Source organism: Carcharodon carcharias, chromosome 23 (genome assembly GCF_017639515.1).
Source record: "Carcharodon carcharias isolate sCarCar2 chromosome 23, sCarCar2.pri, whole genome shotgun sequence".
In the NCBI taxonomy this organism is placed as follows: Eukaryota; Metazoa; Chordata; class Chondrichthyes; order Lamniformes; family Lamnidae; genus Carcharodon; species Carcharodon carcharias.
Window position 1 is genome coordinate 6,416,393 of NC_054489.1, and position 22,934 is coordinate 6,439,326.

Sequence of the window (22,934 nt, forward strand, 5' to 3'; positions counted from 1 at the left end):
TATTTATTTTTTTTTCCCTCCTGTTTATCTTCCTTGTCTCTGATGAAATTGCTGACATTTATTAGGGGTATGAGTCCCCAGGGTCTGCCCGCCCCCCTCACCCACAGGCCTTCACATTCATTCCTCACTTGGGGGCTAAATCAGCAAACGTGGGGCAGGTTATTTTTCCATTGATGGCACTTCAGCCATGTCTGACCTTGGCTTGGGGCTGATGTCCGATTACTGAAGAGTAAAGTTTCGTGGGAGCTCAAGATTATGACTTTATTTCCCTTGTCTTGTTAAACATTGAAGGTTCTTGACTCTATTGCAGCCAGACTGCTATAATTAAGCTGAACTCTGGATAGAGGAGTGACCGAACCTGTTTCCACTGGCAGGAGGGTTGGTAACTAGAGTGCACAGATTTAAAATAATTGACAAGAGAAACAGAAGGAAATGAGAAGAAGTTTTACTTTAACACAGCAAATTGTTGTAATTTGGAATTTGCTACTAGGAAGACCGGTGAAGGCAGATTTAATAATTACTTGGAAAAGTGAAATTGGAATGAATACTTGAAAAGGAAAATTCTCAGTGCTATGGGGAAAGAACAGGGGTAGTGGGACTATTTGTATAGCTCTTTCAAAGAGATGCTAATAGCTTCCTTCTGCGCTGTAGAATTCTAACTTGTGGCTTTCTTAGTGTACACAGCTATATGTACCATGTCGTATACTTATCGGTTGAACTGTTACAGTACTTTTTTTTAAAAAAATCACCTTGTAATGTGTCCGTTTCTCATTTATACCGACAGCTCCAGAAGCAGATAGAAAATCTCTACCAGCGTCTGAAAGCCACGGAAGAGGGATTGCAGCTGGCTGAGCAGCAGCAGCAGGTTCGTACCACTGCAGAACTGAGAGCAACAGAGGCCGACCGGGAGAAAAATGACATCAACCTTCAAGATGCTCATCAAGAAATTCAGCATTGGAAAAGCAAATTTGAAAAGATGGATCAAATCTTTTCAAAGAGTGAGGTAACCATGGTCAGAAAATCAGTGTAAAATATTCCACAACAACAACCAGCACTGATGTAGTACCTTTTAACGTAGAGATATGTTCCAAAAATTTGACACCAAGTCACATGAGGCAGTGTTTGTACAGATAACCAAAAGCTTGGTTAAAGAGGAGCATCATAAAGAAGGGAGCAGTAAAGAGGCAGAGGTGTTTAGGAAAGCAATTCCGAGTTTAGAGTTCCACATTGTTTAGAAGTGGAGTTAGTTGCTAATTATAATATTATGCTGTTGGATTTTCAACTCCGGTTTGAATTCTGCTCTTTGTTGAGTGTGTGTATCCTCATTCTTTAACTGGAGAAAAAGAGAGAAAGTTTTTCAGTCTTCAGCTGGATGTCCTGGGTGGGGAGGGGGGAAAATGGGTGGAATGATTGCAAATGATAGGGAAAATGTTTTGGACCTTTATAAAGTGTTTACTAGCTACTTTTAGTTGAATGTTAAACTAATTATTTTACATCACTTAATAGCTCCACTAAAATAACACACAATAACTTAGGATGTAGTCTTTAGTATGAGATAAACTGGGCAAATCAGTGAGGTTACAATCCCAGGGCAGAGGTCAAAGAAAGAGAAAGTACTTGCATCTGTGCAACATTTTTCGTGACCTTGGGACATCCTAAATCTTCCCAACCAACAAAATACTTACCAGGTCACTGTTGGTAGTAAACATGGCAGCTAATTTACAAGGTCTCTCAAACAGCAATGTGATAATGGCCAGGTAATTTTTTATTGATGGCAGTTTAGGGATAAATATTGCCCAGGTCATACCTGCTCTACTTTGACAGAGTACCACAGGATTTAATACATCCACCTGAGAGGACAGAATGGGGCCTTGTTTAAAGTCTCAACCAAAGAAGTGGAACCTCTGACAGTGCAGCACACCCTCAGTACTGCAATGAAAAGTCAACCTGGACTTGGTGCTCAAGTCCCAGGAGTGGGACTTTAACCCTCCAATTTTCTGACTAAGAGGAGAGTGGTGCCAACTGAGCCATGACTGATGCCTCTCACAAGTAAGGTCTATGATTTGGGGAATTGGGGCTGTGACATCAAGCCCTACCTCCTATGCATGCTCCTGTCTGGTGATCCTCACACCAGGAAGAAAGCAGCAATGGATTTGCTCTGAAGAGTTCCAACCAACAGACTAATGGAGTGGTATAAAATATAAAGTGACAAAGTGCATTTGGCCAATCAAGTCCACTACTTCTGTATGCAGTCCATGTAATGGGATCCTGCGTGTGAAAGCTATTAACTCTCCTGAGGGAGTGTTCTGTATAAATGTTCACTGATCAACCCCACAGGTAATCAAGCTAAATTGTGATGATCAGCTGCCTGTGGTACAATTTCTGTCCAATTTATACCTGCCCCCACACCTCTGATCATACTTGCAATCGGAAATATATCCAATCCTTTTTTAAAAAATGTTAACCAAGCATTTGAAATGCCACCAAATTAAGGGGAACAAAATGTGTAAGTTGTAACCCTTTTAATACTGTATAACTACCATAGCAGGAAAAAATAAACAATAATTAGGTCCTATTTCTCCAAAAAAGAAATAAGAATCTGGGGTCTTTATGCTTGATTTATAAACCAATTGTATAAACCAAAATTCTGTTTTATCAAATAACAACTAGACATAGTGTTGCAGAATCAACCTTCATTTTTGTCAAGAGCCTTCCTCTGTTAGAGAAGACTAACTTCATTTTGTGATAGTAACAAAGGAGTGATTTGCATTTGTGTAATTCTCCCTTTGCCATCACACCAGGAGATCCTGTGAGCTCATTGACCAACTGTTCTAGTTTTTATTTCAAATTGGAATATATGGGCTGAGTGACCCTTTCTGTGCTGTATGATTCCTTGATCAAGCTCCAAGCAAGGGAACTGATGACTGGGCAGGATTCTGTCTCCATAGAAGCAACTGTTGACATGGGAATGCTGTTAAATGTGAAAATATTTAGTATCCAGCCACCCATCTTGGCCAAGGCGTTGTTATTCAAATTTTCTGCATCGTCTTACCAAGATGTGAAGCAAGTTGTCATGATTTGCTAAATTAATGGGTAATTTGCTGTCCTCTCACTAAGGAAGGACAAGTTCTCTGGGTTTTTTTGGATTGTACCGAGTGACCTTGTATCACTGCTGCCTCGGCTTGTTGATATGATTTGATGGAATTAGTCAAAATTAGAAGAAAGAAAGGCTTCCATGCCCTGGGATTTCATATCTTGGAGCACTGTATATCAGGGGTTGAGTGGTCATTTGGTCCATTAACTGGTGCTTTTGCTCTGCATGAGCCTCCTACCCCCCCCCCGCCATCTAACCCCACCAATTTATTCTTCTATTCCTTTCTCCTTCTTATTTACCTGGCTTCCCCAATAATGTCTCTCCACTATTTCTTGTGGTAGCATGTTCCACATTCCTGCTGCTCTCTGAGTCAAAACGTTTCTCCTGAGTTCCCTATTGGATTTCTTAATGACTAACTTATATTATGGAGTAGTTGAGGAAAATAGTGTAGATGCATTGAGGGGAAGGTAAATGGGTATTTGAGGGAGAAAGGGTATGCTGTCAGCGTTAGAAAGGGGTGGGATGAGGCTCATGTGCATTGTAGAAACAACCAGTATGGACCAGCTGGGCCAAATGGCTTCTTTCAGTGCTGCAAATACTGTAGTTTTTCAGAGGGTTTGAGTCAAGTCAACAACAATTACGCAGATTCAGACCTGCCCACATTTTGACTTTGAACCTAGGGCCCTAACTCTTGGGAGAAAAAAGTAACCTTGCAAGTCCTTAATCATTAGTGTATGTGTATTGGTGACTCTTGAGTATATTGAGTGCAAAACATGTGCCTGTAGCTGGCTGGCTGTCATACATAGCATGATACAACAGAGAAGGAGGCCATTCAGCCCATTGTGCTCGTGATGAAGCCTGTATATGCAAGGATTTTTTTGTAAATTGACCCTTATCCCTTCATCCATCTTTCACAAAATGAAAGGCACAGTGAAGTTCAAATGAGCTGAAGAGGAGACCATATAAGTGGAAAAATAATGGTTACCTACCATATAGACTGGAGAAGGAACTGAAGCCTGAGGGAAGTTTGGAGTTTGAGCGTGTCCAGTTCATTGTCATTATAGTGCCGGAAGGGGAAAGAGAAAGTATAAGATTCATGAGGAACAATAAAAAGATGTGAATGTGTATATATAGCGCCTTTTGTGGTCTCAGAATGTCCCAAAGTGCTTCACAGCCAGTTAAGTACTTTTGAAATATATTCCTTGCTGTAATATAGGAAACACAGCATCCAACTTGTGTACAGCAAGCTCCCACAAATACCTATATGATAATGACCAATTAATCTGTTTTGCGCTGTTGAGTAAAGGTTATATATTGGCCAGGACAGCAGAGTAAACTCTTCAGCTCTTCTTCTAAATCATGTCATGGAATTTTTTATGTCGGCCTGAAAGAGCAGATGGTGCCTCAGCTTACCATCTCACCTGAAAGATGGCACAGCAGTTCAGCATTCCCTCAGTACTGCACTGGAGTGTCAGCATAGAATTTAGAAAAAGAGAGGAAAGCTCAGAAGAGCAATGAGACAAGAAAGGTCTCCTGTGTTTGTTACAAGTCTCTTAATCGCATGGTCCCACCAGAGGTATAAACTTTTACCTATATATCACCTCTTTTCTATTTTTAATTAATTCTGTTGAAGAGTCATACGGACTCGAAACGTTAACCGTGTTCCTCTCCGCAATTGCTGCCAGACCTGCTGAGTTTTTCCAGGTATTTTTATTTTTATTTTGGATTTCCAGCATCTGCAGTTTTTTGCTTTTATCTTGGCAAGTTAATTGTTCTGCCCTAACCTTCTGACAATGCATGCGCTGATGGAGTCACAGCATCACTACAGTGGATAGTGCTGTCGCTGAACTAGAACTAACTGGCTTTTTATAAATAAAAAAACGCACAATTTAAAGACTTCAGCTTCATTGGTTCAGATTGCACATGCAGTATATATTTCTGAAGTGTATATAGAATGTATAACTGATATAATACCAAGGGTGGTTGATTTTATGGGATGACTGTCTGTCTAGTGAGTGACCCATGTGCCGATTAAACCAAATGATGGAGTCATTCATTTCTTTTCTGTGTGTGAATCACCATGTACACAGTAGTATTATCTCCAGCAGAGATCTTTGTCTTGGTGTGTAATAACTTGGTGTGTAAGAATTATAGGGTGTTACTGAATCTATTATTTACACGTATCAGAATCTGCTTTGTGTTGGGTTGATGGCCTCTACTACTTTAGGGGATGAAACGTCATTAGGTAATTTTCCAATGATGAATTATTTTGAAATTTTATTCTATATTACGCTGCATGTGATTTTGTATCTTTGGGTAGTCTACTTTTTAAAATTCTGATTAATTTAGACTGGCTCACATCGTAAAGTCATGTAAGAATCAAACATGCATCGTCACTCGGTAGTACAGAACTTGAGCATTACTTGAAAAAAAAAGACATTCTGTTGAAGATTTTCATCTTGCACTCATCAGGACAGACACAAGAATACCAAAACTCAAAGGGAACAACAATTTATACTGCATGAGAAGAAGGTGCTGATTGGTTGGCAAGTGGACCCTGGTAGAGGCATTGCCATGGAGAATGCACCAGGGAACAGTTTACTGCCAAGCTTTTGTTTAAATTCAAACCAGTCAGGTCAGCTCTGGTCAAAGCATTGCCATGGGGAATAAACCAAAGAATAGCTTTCCCCAAAACTTTGTTTAGTTGAAAAAGGTGCAATGTGTGTAAATATTCTCTTTTGTTTGTAAAGGATAGGGCCCTGTGTGCGAACATATATTACTTCTCACGCATGTAAGTGAGCCACACTGCAAGCCCGACTGAGAATCTTAAATTGGTTGTTAGTGTAATTCTTAGCACAATCTGGATTAATTAGTAAGTGTCCAATCGTGGAATTGCACCTCATGTTGGATACTATATTTTGAGTTTTGCAAGGATGGGCTGGTTGGATACGGTCAGTACTAGCCTGTTGCAAACAGCCGATGGGACATGATGTTTGATGTGACCCACTAGTCATTGGGACATATGGCCTGCATACCTGCATATACCACATTCCTCAGTTGTGTGATAGGCAGAAAGTCTTTTTGTCTTGTTAGTGGAGAATATCACTCATGTTGCTACTGCACAGTAGCAGTATGAAATGGCTAGCTTCACCTGTTGCTCAAATTTTTGGGGCACCTTGCCCTTCCAGGGTAATCTGAGGTAGAGTGGACACTTTTCAGGACTCAAAGTGGCAGCCTTAAACCTATTCATGAGTTTGCCCGATATACAGCAAGCACTGATCTAATCAGGGGAGCCATTAGCCCACAGGATAGTTTTGATGCGCCCTACTTCAGCATCAAACTTGCATGGTGAACAAATGGTTTGGGCCCTATTTATGAGGTTGCCGTTAAGGTCAATTTAATAGCACTTGGAACTGTAGAAATCCCAATGTGTATATTGACCAGTGAAGGTGGGCTTGTGGTAAACAGTATGAGGGAACCCATTGGCGGATTTCTCAACTAGCATGTTGAGGAAAGGAAGCTTGCTTGACTGCTTCATTTTTAAGATGAATTTGAGCACAGGATGCAGCCCATTAAGGTGTGCAAGGAATTCTTACATGCAGCTGCAGATTCAAATATAGAAAACATATCGTCTACGTATCGGAAATATGCAAGTGGTAGAAGGCTAGTGGCCATTCCATTGAAGACACCTTCCTCATGGAAACTGAAGGCATTAGCAAGAGCTAGGTCTAGAGGGGAATCCCATGGCAACACCATCTATATGGGCATACGTTGTGGCATTAAAACTGAACTCAGCTGCACGAGTTGCTGAGTTCACAAGTTCAATGAATGTAGATTCAGACAATGGTGGTGCGTCTAGGTCACCATGATATAGTGATGTGACTTCCTTGAGAGGTAGATTAGTGAATAGGCCAGCCATGTCAAACAAAGCATGGACACAACATTGCTATCAATATGCGACTCCTGTAAGGTCTTTACATGGTGGTGAAACATTCCATCACTTCTGCATGTGAAAAACTTGCTCAGAACTGGTTGTAGTAACTCACTCAACCATTTGGCCAATTCATGTCGTGCAGAACCAGTCATGGGGCATAAAGGAGCATCACTTTTTGTGTCTTGGGCAACCCATACATACATGGAAGCAGTAAACCGTGAGGACGAATCCTATCATACACACCAGCAGGCAGATTGTTACTCTCATACAAGTCCAACAAGCATTTTGTAATTTGCTTTTGAGCGGGGCTGTGCGGTCATGCATCGAGGTGGGTCCAATAGATACGAATTTGGACCCGTCATTAAGAACAGCATGCATTTTGTCAAATAGTTATGCTTGTTAAAGATGACTATTCCAGTCTCTTTGTTGGGCTTACAGATATGTATGTCTTGGTTGGCCTTGAGGCCTCACGACACTGAGACATTCGCATTGCATGTAAAAACCGCCAAGTTGTTGTGTATCCCGCAACATGATGAGTTAAAAACAAAAAGTTTTGAGAGCATGTCTGTTTTCACCAACCATCAGTATGTATTGTCTGGGTCATTTTGCATCTTCTCTGAATTAGCGTTGTGTTGAATTCTTAATCCAGTTTTGGAAATATTTGCATTTTGTGACTTCCTGATGTCTTGACTGGAGGTAGAATGTTATGTGGGTGGCCATATTTTTATCCGTTCATGAGATGTGGTGTCACTGGCTAAGCCAGCCATTCCCTAATTGCCCTTGTCAGAAGGCATTTTAAGAGGCAATCATATTGCGGTGAATCTGAAGTCACATGTAGGCCAGACCAGGTAAGGACTGTAGATTTCCTTCCCTAAAGGACATTAGTGAAGCTGATGGGTTTTTACAACAATCGACAATGGTTTCACAGTCGTCATCATCAGACTTTTAATTCCAGGTTTTAATTGAATTCAAATTCAACATCTGCCATGGCAGGCTTCGAACCTGGGTCCCCAGAGCATTACCCGCGGTCATTGGATCACTACTCCACCGACAATACCACTACCATTGCCTCCCCTTGATTCAATTAGCCTAGAATGTTGCCTTTGTGTCTATAACCATGTATTTCCATATCTTGTTGCTATTGTGCTGTTTAAAGAATTATGCAGCTATCCAGCCCATCATGCCTATTCTAGCCATTTGAAAGCGATTTCCAGTTGATCCCACTCTCCTGCCCTTTGCTGAAAGCCTTGCAAATGTTTCCTCTTCTATCAAGTGAATGTTTTTGACCTCTTATAGGCTTGTATCCACACTCGGGGTGGGGGTGGGGGACGGGGAAACTTCCCCAATACTTGTTCATATTGTAATATAAAAATAATTTACAAGATTTTTTCATATCCTCCTCTGCTGCAATGCTGACCCAGGTTGGGATACTGTTCTCAGCTTTATCTGCTACCTCGTGCATGCTTTCGTTCCTGTGTGACCCAAGACTGTAACTTGGCAGCCTATTCAAACATTGGGATTTCACCTCTGAGCCCTATTCCGCATTGTGATCCCAAGGCAGGCACTTTCCAAAAATGCCTCTGGATAATGATCATGAGCAGCAAATTTGGTTTCAATCCCTCCTTCATTGTTTCCCTTTTTTACAAAATGAAGTCAACCAGATTGCTCCTACTGCAAACTCGACTGAGCACACACAATGCTAAGGGATATGATCATGCAAAACTGATACACAGGAAAAGAATTGTTGTTCCATTAAGCCTGCTCCAAACCACGATGGCTGGAACTTTGTGACTAAACACTTCTTCTGCCACCCTCCCACTGCAGCCATGTAATCTCCTGGGAAAGGCAGAAAATTCCCAGGGCCAATAAGGGAGGCAAAAAAGACTCTGGATAATTCCCCTTTGATACCCTCAAGCAGGTATCAAAACCAAACCGTGAGATCTCATGGGCCAAGTGTTAAAGGCACTTGTGTTCTGTAGGATGTGGGCTTGGCCTCAGTCAGTGTCTGATCCAGCTTCCTCCTGAAAACATAGAGAGAGTCAGGAAATATGTTTTTTTTTGTAGTTCTACAGAGAGTCAGGCCTACTACATCAGCTGGATCTACCTAGTCTGTTTTAACTTGACTGCACACAATAAAATGCACATATTAACTGAACCATTAGGGAGTCCATTGTTACATAGTGATCTGTCAGACAATATGATGAATAGGAACTAACATAGAAACCCTGGTTAAAATTGTGGAAATATATCCATATGTGTCTGTTGTGCTTTATAGGGTTGTACTGAGGGGGGCAGCACAGCAGAGCATCCACTCCAGAAGGAGATTGCAAGTTTAAAGGCTAAGCTACTGACAGGAAAGTCTTGCTATGTACAAAAGTACAAGGAGTGCCAGAGACTGCACAAACAGATCGACAAGTTGAAAGCGTTATTGGTAGGTTTGTAGGAGTTCTGTCTGAGAATAAGCAGCTTATGTGATAGTATAGGATGAAGGCACCATATTTTTTATTTTAAATCAAAAACTTTTACACACACCCTGTGCCCAAACCCCAACATAGCTGTAGTTATTCTTGAGATTAATTGTTCAGTGTGGGTTCTGGGCTGTTTGATATGTTATTTTCTCCAAGGTCTCAGTCTCTCCTGACTTAAGTTTTAAGTGTTATTTGCCACAGGGGAATGGAACGTTTTCCATTTCAAGCTCCCAACATCAGAATCAAGTAAGTTGAGGTATGATTAGATGCAATAGTAATGTGTTGTCTACTTTACCCTCCCATTGAACCACAGCTAGAATTGACTAGTTCCTCCTGAGCCAATGTGACACTTTTCCATTTCTCACCAGCCAACCTCTGATCTTTCTGAGCAATTTATTGCCAGTCCAGTGCTGAATTAAGGAGCTCTTTGTGGCGTGGGTCCATGCCTACTAAGAATTGGGCTGAGACTGGCTCAGTGTTAATTTCAATGAACTAATGTGTGCATAAATTTATATTGGACCAATTTGTGAAATGAGACTAAATTTATTTCCACCCACGGGAGGGCCCTTGCTTGAGGGCAACTGACCTTTCATCAGAGATACTCTGTATCAGCAGAAATTTCCTGTTGGTTCAGGTTTTTTGGAGAATCATTGAGCGAGGCCTAAAGAAATAAAGGTGAGACCTGGATTGCAGAATTAGGTACGACACTGTTCTCTCCGTCCCTGAGCCTCCAAGTTAATGGTCCCAAAGGTGATTGGGCTTGTAGACCTAAGTACAGGGGACAGCAAAGAGTAACTGTACACACTCTACATAGGCACTTATTGTTCAAGTTAGCAGATCAGGACAGTGTGCAAGAACCTTGCCATGCCCCTGATCACTGAACCATTTGTAGATCAAGGTCAGGAAGAGGGATTGCATTGAAGTGGCAAAATGTTCCATTTCTCTGTACTAACATAAGCATGCTACCCACAGCTTTTTTTAACAAGATGAACAAGAACTGTGAGTTAGATTTTATGAATTTGTGCTCTACGCCTCACCAGAAGCTTTTCCTTAATCAATAATGGGAAAAATCTGAAAGTTGGCTGACGCCTTTGTTCACCAAAAAAAGTTGTTTTAAGGATTCCTGACAATACCAGCCATATATACGGATGAACTGGGCTGGAAGGTCAACTCTCTTCTCAAGTCATTACACAGTAATTCATTGTTGCTCCTAGTTCAACAGTCAAATTGTTCCACTCTTGTTTCAGTTCCCCTTCATTTCCTGCACTCCCCTTGGAGAAAGAAAGAGGAATAAAATTACCAAAATGTTTAACTGATCCAGAAGCTTGGTGTACCATGGCTTACTCCCCAGATCCCTGTGGCTGCCTTATCCGCCGACTGTGGTGAGACCCTATCTGAGGAATGACTCAGCAGCAGTCCAGCCCTTCCATTCCTCCATGCTGTGGTGATGCTTATTTGAATGTATGAATAGCTTTTGTTAAGAGCGCTTCTTTGTAGTTCCAAAAGTTATAAACAATTAACTGTTTTCTGTGCGACAGGAAGACAAGAATAAATGCCACTCTCCAATCAAGGAGATTGTTGAGATCACAGAAAGTGCAGAGACAGGTAGAGGAGCAGAATGATTAGAAAAATAATGGAATTTAAAGTAGGACAAATAGGATTAGAAAATTGTTTTGGATGGTGCTGCAAAACAGATAGTATTGGATTGAACACTCGTTATACACAGTGCCTGATGGTCAGTTTCATGCAATCAGTAGAATTAAACGTCAGGTTCTGGGTAGAATGGATGGGCTATCTGATATCATTCGTTTTACATCACCACACCACACAAGTTTCTATTCCATGGTCTTTAATTACTCCAAATACATTGTCATGTAAGCATGAAAAATATCTACAAAATTCAAGACATTTTCATTAGAAATCTCAAACATAAATACCCAGGTTAGGATTCTACATCATTCCCTAGATTTTTAATAACATTGGATCCATCTTTAATGTTCTATGTGTGGATAGTCTGTGAAGTAAGTTGAAATGTTGTGGTGACTGTCATGACTTTTTCCCTCACTACAGTATTTATTTAGCTCACTGAGTACCTCTGATGGCAAAAATCTGGTACTGTGGCATTGCAAAAGAAAATGGGCTCTGTACAATACTAGGTTCGGTTGTAACTGGGACCAGCCTGCTTACAAAAAATAAATTGCAATATTATTTTTAAATTTGAATGTTTCATCTTTTGGAAGCAGGGCTGCAAAGATGGTCTTTTTCAATACGTCATGATTCTTGAAATGAAAAAGACTTGTACTGCAGCCAATGGAAGTACTTTTGAAATGTAGTCACTGTGTAGAAAACACAGTAGTCAGTTTACGAACAGCAAACAACATTGTTGATCTGTTTTAGTGATGTTGGTTGAGGGACAAAGTATTGCCAGGGCATCAGGAGAACTCCGTTACTCTTCTTAGAAAGCGCTATAGGATCTTTCACATCCACCTGAAAGGACAGACTTGGTTTACTTCTCATCTGAAAGATGGCAGCTTTAACAATGCAATACTCCTTCATTCAAACACTAAAATGTCAGCCTAGATAATGCACTCTGGAAGGAACGCATTGCCTTCTGACACCAAGGTGTGACTGCCCCCACTGAGCACCGGTTGGTGTGTTCATCAATTGAGGACTTGGTCCCATTGTACAAAACCTGCTTGATTCTTAGTGATTCTGTGATATGGGTTTATGGTGTGATGTGGCCACAGGGATATTGTAACAAATGACAGTTTAATCATTAGGATTTGAGCTTTCCAATAATTTACTTTAGCTAAATCAGAAATACTTGCAAGTTTGGGCAAAAGGACAGCAACAATTTTTTTTTCTCAAGGCTTCAAAATGTTCTTATTGTGGAGAGATTTCATGGAGAACATTTAGTCAATTCATGAATGCTGCATTACTGAAGATCCAATTCTTTCTTGCTGGGATGTGCACACTGTAGTTTCTCTGAAACTGAGTTTCAGCTCCTAACTTTCCCCTTCCTCTCCATTTCTTCCCCCCTTCCCTCGAATGGTTTTTGTGTCTTAAAATGAGTTGGCACACTCTCTTCAGTCTGAACTGGTGCATTTCCTGAATTTCAAATAGATTTATTTTCTTCACGAAAAGAATGCTAGATTTTTCAAAGAAAACAGAAAATATTGGGAATGCACAGCTGGCCGGTAAGAATTGGATCACATCTAACAGAAGCTCCAGTTCTAAATGTTAACCTGTCTCTGCTGAGTGCCGTAAGGTGTATCTCCCTTTCTGATGCTGACTATCCCACTGTACATTTCCAGTGTTTGCGATAGACCGATTTGAATTTGATCAGTTTTAATTTCACTGTACGTTTGGACAACACACCCGAGGCTGGTACTAGAATTATAAGACTAGAATAGAGACCAGCTTTACAAACTGTTTCCTTGTCTTTGTTTCATCACCTTGTGTTTATTTTTTGCTCTACGAAAAGCAGCCAGTTCAGGGGGGGTGTCTGTGCAGCAGCCTGGGACTGAATTAGCAGAAATAAAGTCAAAGCTTGGGGACAGAGCAGAGAAGGCAATGGTGAGTGACTTGCATACTGCTGGGTTTATAAAGACATTGCAGATTTTACATTGGTTTGCAGGTTGGTGTATTTGTGCCTTTTGTTCACAGGACTAATATCTTACATCAGAGAAGCAGGCCATTCAGTCCATATACCTGTGCCAGCTCTGTTAAAAAGCTATCCAATTAGCCCATTTCTCCCTCACCACTTCACCCCATTCCCCAACTTCTACTCTTTCCCCATAGCCTTGCAAATTTCTTCTTTTTCAAGTATTTATCCAAATCCCTTTTGAAACTTACTTTTGCATCTGCTTCCACTGCACTTTCAGGCAGTGCTTTGCAGGTCATAACAACTCACTATATAAAAATAAGCTCTCTCCCTTTCCTCCTCTCTGGTCCTTTTGGCAATTATCTTAAATTAGTGTCCGTTGGTTACTGGACACCCCCCCACCCCACCAAACCTGCCCACTCACCCCCAGCAGCGGAAACAGTTCCTATCCATGCTTCTCAAAACCCCTTGCGATTTTGAACATTGAGAATGATCCAGAGGAATAAATATTTGAATTATGAGCTTCCACTGGGGGCATGTTGCCCAACAGGAGTACAATGTGGTCTGGAAAATGGCAAGTATCACAAATTGAGCATGTGGAGCTCCATGCCAGTTCTCATTTCTGCAGTTCCATCAAGCAAAGCTGGGGTAGTTTCCTTAGTGGAGGGTAAAAAAAACCTCCACTGAAGAGATACCTGTAAAATGTACCAGCCAGATGGATGGGGGCAGCAAGCACCATCACCTCCAAATCACACTCCATCTTGATTTGGACATATATTGGCTATTCCTCCATTGTCAATGGATCAAAACTCTGAAATTCCTCCCTTTGAGCACTGCCAGAGCACCATTAGCACACGAACTGGAGCAGTTCAAGAAGGTGGCTCACTATCACCTTCTCAAGGAAAATAGAAATGGGCAATAAGTACTGGCAATACCAACAATGTTCCCATCCCACGAATAAAGACATTTTTAAAGTTATTTATATTCTATTTACAGCCACACTGTTATTTGAACAGTATGAATGGCTTAACTTATCCAATGTGTAGGAGATTGTTCAAATGTTTACTCTGACACAGGCCCTAGTGACGTAAAAAGTCTGTTGGACCATTGCAAATATTTTTTAAAAGGAACATAATTATGTGACATTACATAGTCCAATATTCTTTGGAATGACTAGATTTTTAAATCTCTTTAGATGGAGATGTGCTGCTGTTCGAGAATGAATTCAAGCTGAATTCAATCCTGATGGCTCTTGCATTTCGCTGGTTTTGTTTTGTGTTTATTCATGGATTTGCATTAACAGCTTGCATTTATGTAGTGATATTTCACAGCATAATCAGAAAAAAATTTAACATTGAACCACATGAAGAGGTATTGGGAAAGGTGGCCAGAAGCTTGTTCAAAGAGGTAGGTTTTAAAGAGCAGCTTAAAGGAGGCGACAGAGATAAAAAGGAGCAGAGGGCTAGGGAGCAAAATCTAAAGTAAAGTGCATGTCTCTGATCATTGATCAAAGCATCAACAAAAAGTAACCCAAGTAAGGAATTGGTAAACAATAAGCTGTTATAGATTGTTAGACTTTTCTTTGTAAAGTTTGTCAATTGGTGCTTAATTCTAACAGGAAGGAAAATAATTGAAATACAATTTGCTTCATTTAGGTTAGGTTTAAAGAAATCGAGTGCGAGCTTGATATCAAGACCCATATCGCGGACCTTCGCACTATGGAAGTGGCTGATTTACAAGAAGAGATCAAGGTGGGTGCTGTGGATTTTGCATTCAGTGTTGTATTTGTGTTAACAACAGAAAACTTGCATTTAAAACCACTAATATAGTAAAACATTCCAAGCAGCTTCCGGGGAGTGTTATCAAACCAAATTTGATGCAAGCGGCATTACAGAATAATAGGGGGAGTGACCAAAAGCTTGGTCATAGAACTGAGTTTTAAGGAGTACCTTAAAAGGAGAAGAGAGAGAGGTTTGGGGAGGAAATTCCAGAGCTTAAGGCCTAGGCGGCTGAATCATGGTTCCCATTGATGGATTGATGAAAATTAGGAGTGTGCAAGAGGCCAGAATTGGGGGAGTGCAGAGATCCCAGGGAGCTGGAGGAGCTGACAGAGATGGGGATTGGCAAGGCTAAGGGACATATAAATGAAGTATAAAACATAGAGTGCGGCATTCTGTGGATTTGATAGTACAGGGGCTGCCAAGTGTGACAAGTAGTCATGCTGCTCAAGGGTTCTACCTTCAGCCTGTGTGTTGCCTGCACTCAGCTGGAGTGGTGGTGCATGATGATTGATTGTCATGACACATGACAAAGGCGGGATCCATTGGCCAAATTCCCACTGACCTGTAAGAAATGCTGGTATATAAATGGCATTTTTCATGGTGAAATGAAGTCATTTGAAGGGTAATCACTATTGTAATGTAGGAAATGAGAGATCCAATTTGCACACAGCAAGCTGTCACAAACAGCAATTTGATAATGACCAGTTAATTTTATTTTGAATGATGTTGGTTAAGGGATGAACAGTATGGATTATAACTGCATTTGGCAGCCCCTGTACTATCAGATATTTGAGGGGGAAAATCTTTCAGGACTACAGGAAAGAGAGCAAGACAGTGGAACTAATTGAATAGCTTTTTCTAAGAGCTGGCACAGGGATGATGGGTAAAATGACCTCCTGTAAATTTTGATTCTATGAATTAATCCAAACCTGGATGGTATGATCCTGGTAGATTCCCAGTTCTGATCCACCTCTGTGCAGATGTTTCTCTGGTCTTTTACTTAACCAGATAGTTACAATAATTTGACTTCCATTCACAGAAGCTGAATAGGAAAATTGACGATTTGAGAGTGGGTTCAAACCACCGGAGTGGATCATTTCAGCTGGAGCACCCTAATCCCTACAGCTTGACTGTTCCAAAAGTCCATTCCGGACACTCTGGACTACTGTTCGGCAACCCATACTCTGAGTGCGGTAGGTGATCCAGAATTTCGTACTCCCTATCCTTTCAATCCTTTCATGCATGCTCGTGCTCTTGTTTGTCCTCAGCTTGATTCTGGTGTGGGTTCAAACTCACCTTGTCGTGCAGGAACAACTTGCATTTACAATTAGGACCTTTTAACATGGGCAAACATTCCCATTAAGCTTCAGAAGAGCATTATCAAACAAAAAAAATAACAAAAAAAAGGATATCGAAAGAGGAGAACAAAAGCTTGATCAAGGAGGAAGATTTTAAGGAGAGTCTTTCAGGTGAATGGAGAGGCAGAGACCTTTGGGAGGGGAATTCCAGACCTTCAGCTGCTGAAGGTACGACTGCCAATGGCAGGATGAAGAAAGTCAGGGGAGGGGAAGTGCACAATAGGCCTAAGTTTAAGAATTGCTGTGTTCCAGGAGGGTTGTCAGCTTGGAAGAGATTAAAGATAGGGTGGGGATGAGGCTATGGGAACATGAGGATGAAAACTTTAAAGCTAGTGCAGGTTGTCAAACACAAATGCCATGGCTGAGCATGACTTGCTGTAGATTGGGATATGGGCAGCAGAGTTTTGAATGAGTGCAAATTTGAGAGGGTGGGTGAAGGAGGCTGGCGTGGAGCTTGTGGAATGGTGGAGTCTAGAGTTAACAAGTATGGATGAGGGTTTTAGCAGTAAGTTGGCTGAGGAAAGGGCAGAGGATAGCAGGGTTGCAAGTGTGGAAGTAGATAACAGGTTCAGTGCCTGACTGTGGAGTGGGATGTGTATGATTAAAATGGTGACTCAAATCTTGACCAAATAGATGGGTTTTGATAATGATCTTAAAAGATGGAAGTGTTCAGAGAGGGAATTCACAACTTTTTCTCTTTTTTTTTTTCAAAAGTTGAAATGTCCTGTAATGTGGATCCTGACTCTTTGCAAGTGTTTTTTCTTTGAAAATAGCAACAGTCTGGTTAGATTAGAACTCCTATTCAAGGGGAGGAAATAAGAAAGAAAAAACTTACGTTTAGAGAGCATCTTGCACAACCTCAGGATGTCCCGAAGTGTTTTACAGCCAATTAAGTGTAGTTACTGTTGTATTATAGGAAATAAAATGGCTAGTTTTCACACAGCAAGATCCCACAAACAGCAGTTGAATAAATGGCCAGTAATAAATCTAATTCAAATGTTGGATGAAGATAAGTATTGGTCAAACACTAGGGAAAGCTCCCCTAATCTTCTTTGAAATTGCACTGTTGAGATGCTGCCTTCAGGATTATAAAATCACAATAATTGATGTATTTTTTGGGAATGCCATCATTTATCTTGCCATGGAATATTCCCTGTAAGAAGGCACCTCTTCAATGAGATTTCATTTACAAACATATTAAATAGAATTTCCACTTAAGACAGATGTGCCCAAACTTTTCATCTTCACAGACAACGATAGACGTGTACCAAAATACTCAACGACCGCTCTGTATTCAACTCCCTGTTCCTATTAATTCCATATATCTCAATTTGGTGACAATAACAAATTTTGGGGTTCTGATTAAGGATTTATTTGTCAATGAGCTGACTGAGCTAAAAACAGCCTCTGCCAAACTTCCAGGCCCATGAAATTCAAACAGAACAAACCAGACAAGCAGAACAAGTTTCCTGGGTTTCCACTGGCCCATGTGGGAACAAGGCCATTGGTTTGAACAACCCGAATATCTGAAGTGACTGATCCAATAGTAGAGCAGGCCCAAGAGGCTGAATGGCCTTCTCCTGTTCTTAAGTTCCAGTGCACTTGGAAATCCAAATGCCTGACACAGCTGATATCTGAATTCTAGTGATTTTGAAATTAATGTTGTGTGTGTGTGTGTGCGTGTGTGCTTTTCCTTCCTCACGCAGGGTTAGGGAGATGGGGCTCTCCCGCAAGATAGAGGGTGGGCGAAAGAAAGGCTGGAATAATGGCGGAGTCGCATGCAGAGGCAGCAACATGACAAGGAACTGCTCATCCTGTTGTTTACATGACCAGTGAGGAGAGGGGAGACAGCCCGTGGTGCGATTATTTCAATAAAGAGTCCAAAGTTTGACATATCTGTCTCTGCACTCTTGTGTTATTCTTGTTTTCACTTCTCCCACCAAACGCATCATTTTCCAAGTGAAAAAACTGCCTATTAATATTTAAAGCTGCAGACCTGGAGTGTTTGTTGTTGCTAAAAGACATTGAAATAAAGGGAAAAATTGAAATACTGTGGATGCTGGGAATCTGAATTAAAAATTGAAAATGCTGGAAATAACCAGATCAGACAGCATCTGTGGAGAGAGAAACTTGGTTAATGTTTCAGGCCAATGACCTTTCATGAGAACTGGTAAAAGTTAGAGATGGAACCAGTTTTAAGCAAGTGCAGGGACAAAAAACAAAAGGAATCATGGTTCAAGGCCAAAGGGAGTGGTAATGGGACAAGTAAAGAAATAAAATATGCGTCTAGAGGAGGTGTTAATAGGAATAGCAGAAGCAACACCAGCAACTGTCATCCAAAAAAAAGAGGGCTGAGATTATGATGTGAAATTTTTGAACTCAGTGAGTCCAGAATGCTGTAAAGCATCTAATCAAGTTTACATTGAGCACCTCTGGAACAGTGTAGGAGACAGGAGGCTGGAGACAGAGAGGTCAGAATGGCAGTGGGGGGAGAATTAAAGTGACAGATTACCAGCAGCTCAGGGTCACACTCGTGGATTGAACGGAGGTGTTCTGTAAAGCAGTTACCCGATCTGCATTTGGTCTTCCCAATGTTGAACAGCATGATTAGCAAATACAGTATGCTAAATTGAAAAAAAGTACTAGGAGCATTTGGGGCTGTTGTCAGCAGGTTTGATGATGATATTGGGGTAGGACTGAGAGAACAGAGTTCTGCAAATTCAGGGGGAGACAGGTTACAATGAGTGAGGAGAGCAGAGAATTGAAGACAATTGAAGGTGTCAATGGCAGTTCTCAATTAAATGATGTAGAAAGGATAAGAGACCAGGGGAGGGATCCGGGTAGCACAAGTTCTGCAAGTGGGAGAAAGGATCCACTGTGTGTGGGGCAGTGAGGGGGAATCATCAAATCATCATCTCTTTTGTCATTTAATCTCGCAGGCTTTCCACCCATCCAATCACAGACTTTCCCTTTTGTTTTCCCCCGGCCATTCCCAGCCTCTGTACTCTTTACTGCCACCTTCTCAAGGGCAATTAGGGATGGGCAAAAAATGGTAGCCTAGACAGCAACACCCACATCCCATAAACCACCATCACCACGGCTGAAACATTTGTGAACATGCTAATAGTGGTCACTACCAACCCTTGGAAGCCGCCAGCCAATGTTTTCAGAGCTCCTAATTTACTAATCCTTCCTCATCTAGTTACAGGCATATGCATCAGGGGCATTCTGGTAATCTCTCTTTATCTCTCTCTCTCTCTCTCCCTTGATCTCTCATTATATGTCTCTTTCTTTCAATCTCTACACTCTCAGGGCAGTTTGACTATTTTCTCAATGGTCTCCACAATTTCGATTTTCATTCAGTGTTGAAAACTGTTTTTTGAACAACACAATGTAATAATATATTCTGATAGGTTTCCAACAACTCTCTCATATTCTCTTTTAAAAACCCAATATAGAAAAATCCTAATTGGTGAGAGTAATTCCAAGTCACTGGAAGCTCTCTCAAACAACCATCTCTGGGTGAGTCCCGGCAAGCTTGCAGGAGTTGAAGTTCTGCTCTTATAAACGAAATCGTATCTTGCAATGAAATACCAGCTGTTAGAAACCATGCAATGAACCAAAAATATTTAAACATTGTATGTCTACAGGCAGAACCTCTCATGACTGATTTACATATGATCAGCTATTCATCCTACAGAGTTCTGATCATCACCCAAAATGAAGCGTGGATCTCTGCCTCCTGCCTGTTCATGTAATTTAGCTTGGGGAGGTGCTTTTGCGTTTCTGATCACAAAATTAATTTTAAATTTTTTGGTGTTAATGGGTCAGCATTTTGTCACGTTTTAATTTGGGCTTTTGTTTGTTCATAATGCGCAACTAATGCAGAGAAAACTAATCCCTGTACTAATTACAGCCAATCAACTCTTGTACTCCAGTTTCTTCTGTCTTTGTTCATCATGCAACAGCCTCTCAATTGTAAAGATCCAACTTGTCTAGCGACCTATTGCAAGTGATACTTTTTATTGCTCTTGATTTGTCTTTTTCTTTCTGATCCTCCAGATACCAACAAATCACAGAGTGGTGGAAGCCCTGATGTTGCACAAAAGCCGGATGATATGGTAAATCATCTAGTTTTTAAACTAAATCTTTAAAATTTATTTCCTCTTCTGGTGAAGTATTTGATTTTATGGCAGCTGCTTGGTGTGAATTGAAAATTTCTGTTTGATCCCACTCGATCCCCCTTCACTGTAACGCAGCATGCTGGAAGCTCATTGGATCTGATGTCAACCACTCTGAACGTCAAAAATGTTCTGCAAGGGGACTTGGCCCAATAACGTCAATGTTGAGAGCAGTGGGTGGTGGGACATTCTTTCTTGTAGAAGACTCAGGATTAATGTCCACACTGATACTTGCCCCTGCTAACCAAGTTTGCTCTTGGCATACAGGTCTAGTATTTTGCAGTTGCACAGCATCTCACAGAAGGTGGAGCAAAAACAATTTGAGCAAGTCCATGGATTTCATGGTAGATAGCTGATTGTCATGCAGTTTTGATCGAGGCTGTGTACACATTTGTATCTTCCTCAGCTCTTCTCCTGAGACTGTCAGAGTGATACTGAACCACATGGGCCAAGTTTATATGGGGTTTGGTCCAGGCTGTGCCATCATTTGTTAGTAGACCAGCTTCATTTGACCTCTTTGCCTCTTGGGTTATTAAAGGGGAACTCTACCGAAGTCCCACCACTGGTCATAAATCAGCGACCCTCTTGAATAGTAGCAGATAGGAATAGGTGAGGATAAACACTCCCCCCACCCCCTCCGCCCCAACCACACACACTTGGAAGATTGAGGATGAAGGTGCTAGAATACTTCCCAGCCCAGCTTTGATAGACAGGGATGAAGTTGAAGGTGTAAATTGAGCCACTTCTATTCTGATTCCCCATGTTTGTTAGAATAGGAAAAGCAGTGTGAAGCTGAGGTGTTGGTAATGTGGAACAAGCCAAAATGATGCTTCATTGCATCAGGTTTTTGGGTTTCCTATTTTTGGGACCAATTATGAAATGTCCTTTTTCTCTGTTTCTTTCTTGTTCATCTCAATCTCTTTCTCTCTCTCCTGTTTACGATCCCTCTTGCACTGTCACTCTCTCTCTGTCTCTCTTAACAATGGTGAAGCTCGATTAAGAGTGAAGTATTAATAAATATTTTTCAAGTATGTGGTGGCAGTGTACTTCCCCTTCCAAAAAGTTTCCATTTCAGCAGGTTAGATTTTTGTTGAATAGCAAGATTTATACTCCCCAGTTTTTCAGGGCTGTTGAAAACAATTCTGTCTGAGAAATCTCAAAGTAAGTCTGTGCTGAAGAAGGTGATATATTCTGGAGTTCAGGATGGCAACAGCCCTCGGTATGTACACCAACTATTCGTTCATTCACAGAATGTGGGCAGTGCTGCCAAGGCCAACATTTATTGCCTATCCTTCGTTGCCATTGAGAAGATGGTGGTCCTTCATAAGGACGAAATCAGTGCAATAGTGAGAGAGGATATTAGCTCAGAAAATCTATATGTAGAATCAGTCTGGGTGGAGCTAAGAAGCAACAAAGGGCAGAAAACATTATTGGGAGTTATCTATAGGTCTCCAAACAGTAGTGGTAAGGTAGGGAGTGGCATTAAACAGGCAATTGGAGATGCATGTAACAAGGGTACCACAATAATCACAGGTGACTTTAATCAACGTATAGACTGGGCAAGCCAAATTAACAATAATTCTGTGGTGGATGAATTCCTGGAGTGTGTATGAGATTTTTTCTTAGACCAGTATGTCAAGGAACCAACTAGGGAACAGGCTATCTTGGATTTGGATTTGTGCAATCAGAGGGGCTTAATAATATTGTTGTGCAGGGTCCTTTAGGGAACAGTGACCATAACATGATAGAAATCTTCCTTAGGTTGGAAAGTGAAGTAGTCCAATCCGAAACTAGGGTCCTAAATCTAAACAAAAGGAACCACAAAGGTATGAGACATGAGTTGGCTAAGGTAGATTGGGGAGCTTTATTAAAAGGCATGACAGTGGATAGGCAATGACTAATATTTAAGGAATTAATGTATGCATTGCAATGGTTGTATATACCTTTCTGGCGCAAAAGCACCAAAAGGAAAAGTGGCCCAACCATGGCTAACAAAATAAATTAAGGATAGTATTAGACCCAAAGAGGAGTCATATAAAGTTGCTAGAAAAGGTAGCAAACATGAGGATTGAGAGCAGTTTAGAATTCAGCAAAGGAGGACCAAGAGATTGATTAAGAGGGGAAAAATACTGTGAGAGTAAACTTGCAAGGAACACAAAAGGGGACTGTAAAAGCTTCTATAAGCATGTAAGAAGGAAAAAGATAGTGAAGTCAAATGTAGGTCCCTTATAGCATGAAACAGCAGAATTTATAATAGAGAACAAGGATATGGCAGAACAATTAAACAACTACTTGAGTGCTGTCTTCAGAGGAACACACAAATAACTTCCCAGAAATGTTAGGGGCAAAATTTTTCTCATCGGGTGGTCGCGCGCCCGACCTGAGCTAGACTAAAATAATGTGCGATGATGTCAGGTGAGCGTCCCGATGTCATCATGCACTCGATATTTTGTGCGGCGGGCGCTTATGAGAGGTGGCAGTGCGCCTGCTGACAGTTAGCCCTATTAAAGGCCT

General features: G+C 41.1%; 1 protein-coding gene across 4 annotated transcripts in view; it reads left to right on the top strand.

The window, feature by feature from the left end:
- Window positions 1-22,934, top strand: part of LOC121269045 (tax1-binding protein 1 homolog B-like) — a 44,589-nt gene that overhangs the window by 19,456 nt on the left and 2,199 nt on the right. For 3 of the 4 annotated variants that reach the window (XM_041173447.1, XM_041173448.1, XM_041173446.1), the window contains exons 11-14: window positions 785-1,003; window positions 14,756-14,851; window positions 15,921-16,074; window positions 20,302-20,360. In XM_041173447.1, coding sequence (XP_041029381.1) covers window positions 785-1,003; window positions 14,756-14,851; window positions 15,921-16,074; window positions 20,302-20,360 — 528 coding nt within the window. Of the gene's footprint in view, window positions 1-784; window positions 1,004-14,755; window positions 14,852-15,920; window positions 16,075-17,945; window positions 18,105-20,301; window positions 20,361-22,934 lie in introns of those variants that run through there. The other variant, XM_041173449.1, reaches the window with a different exon arrangement.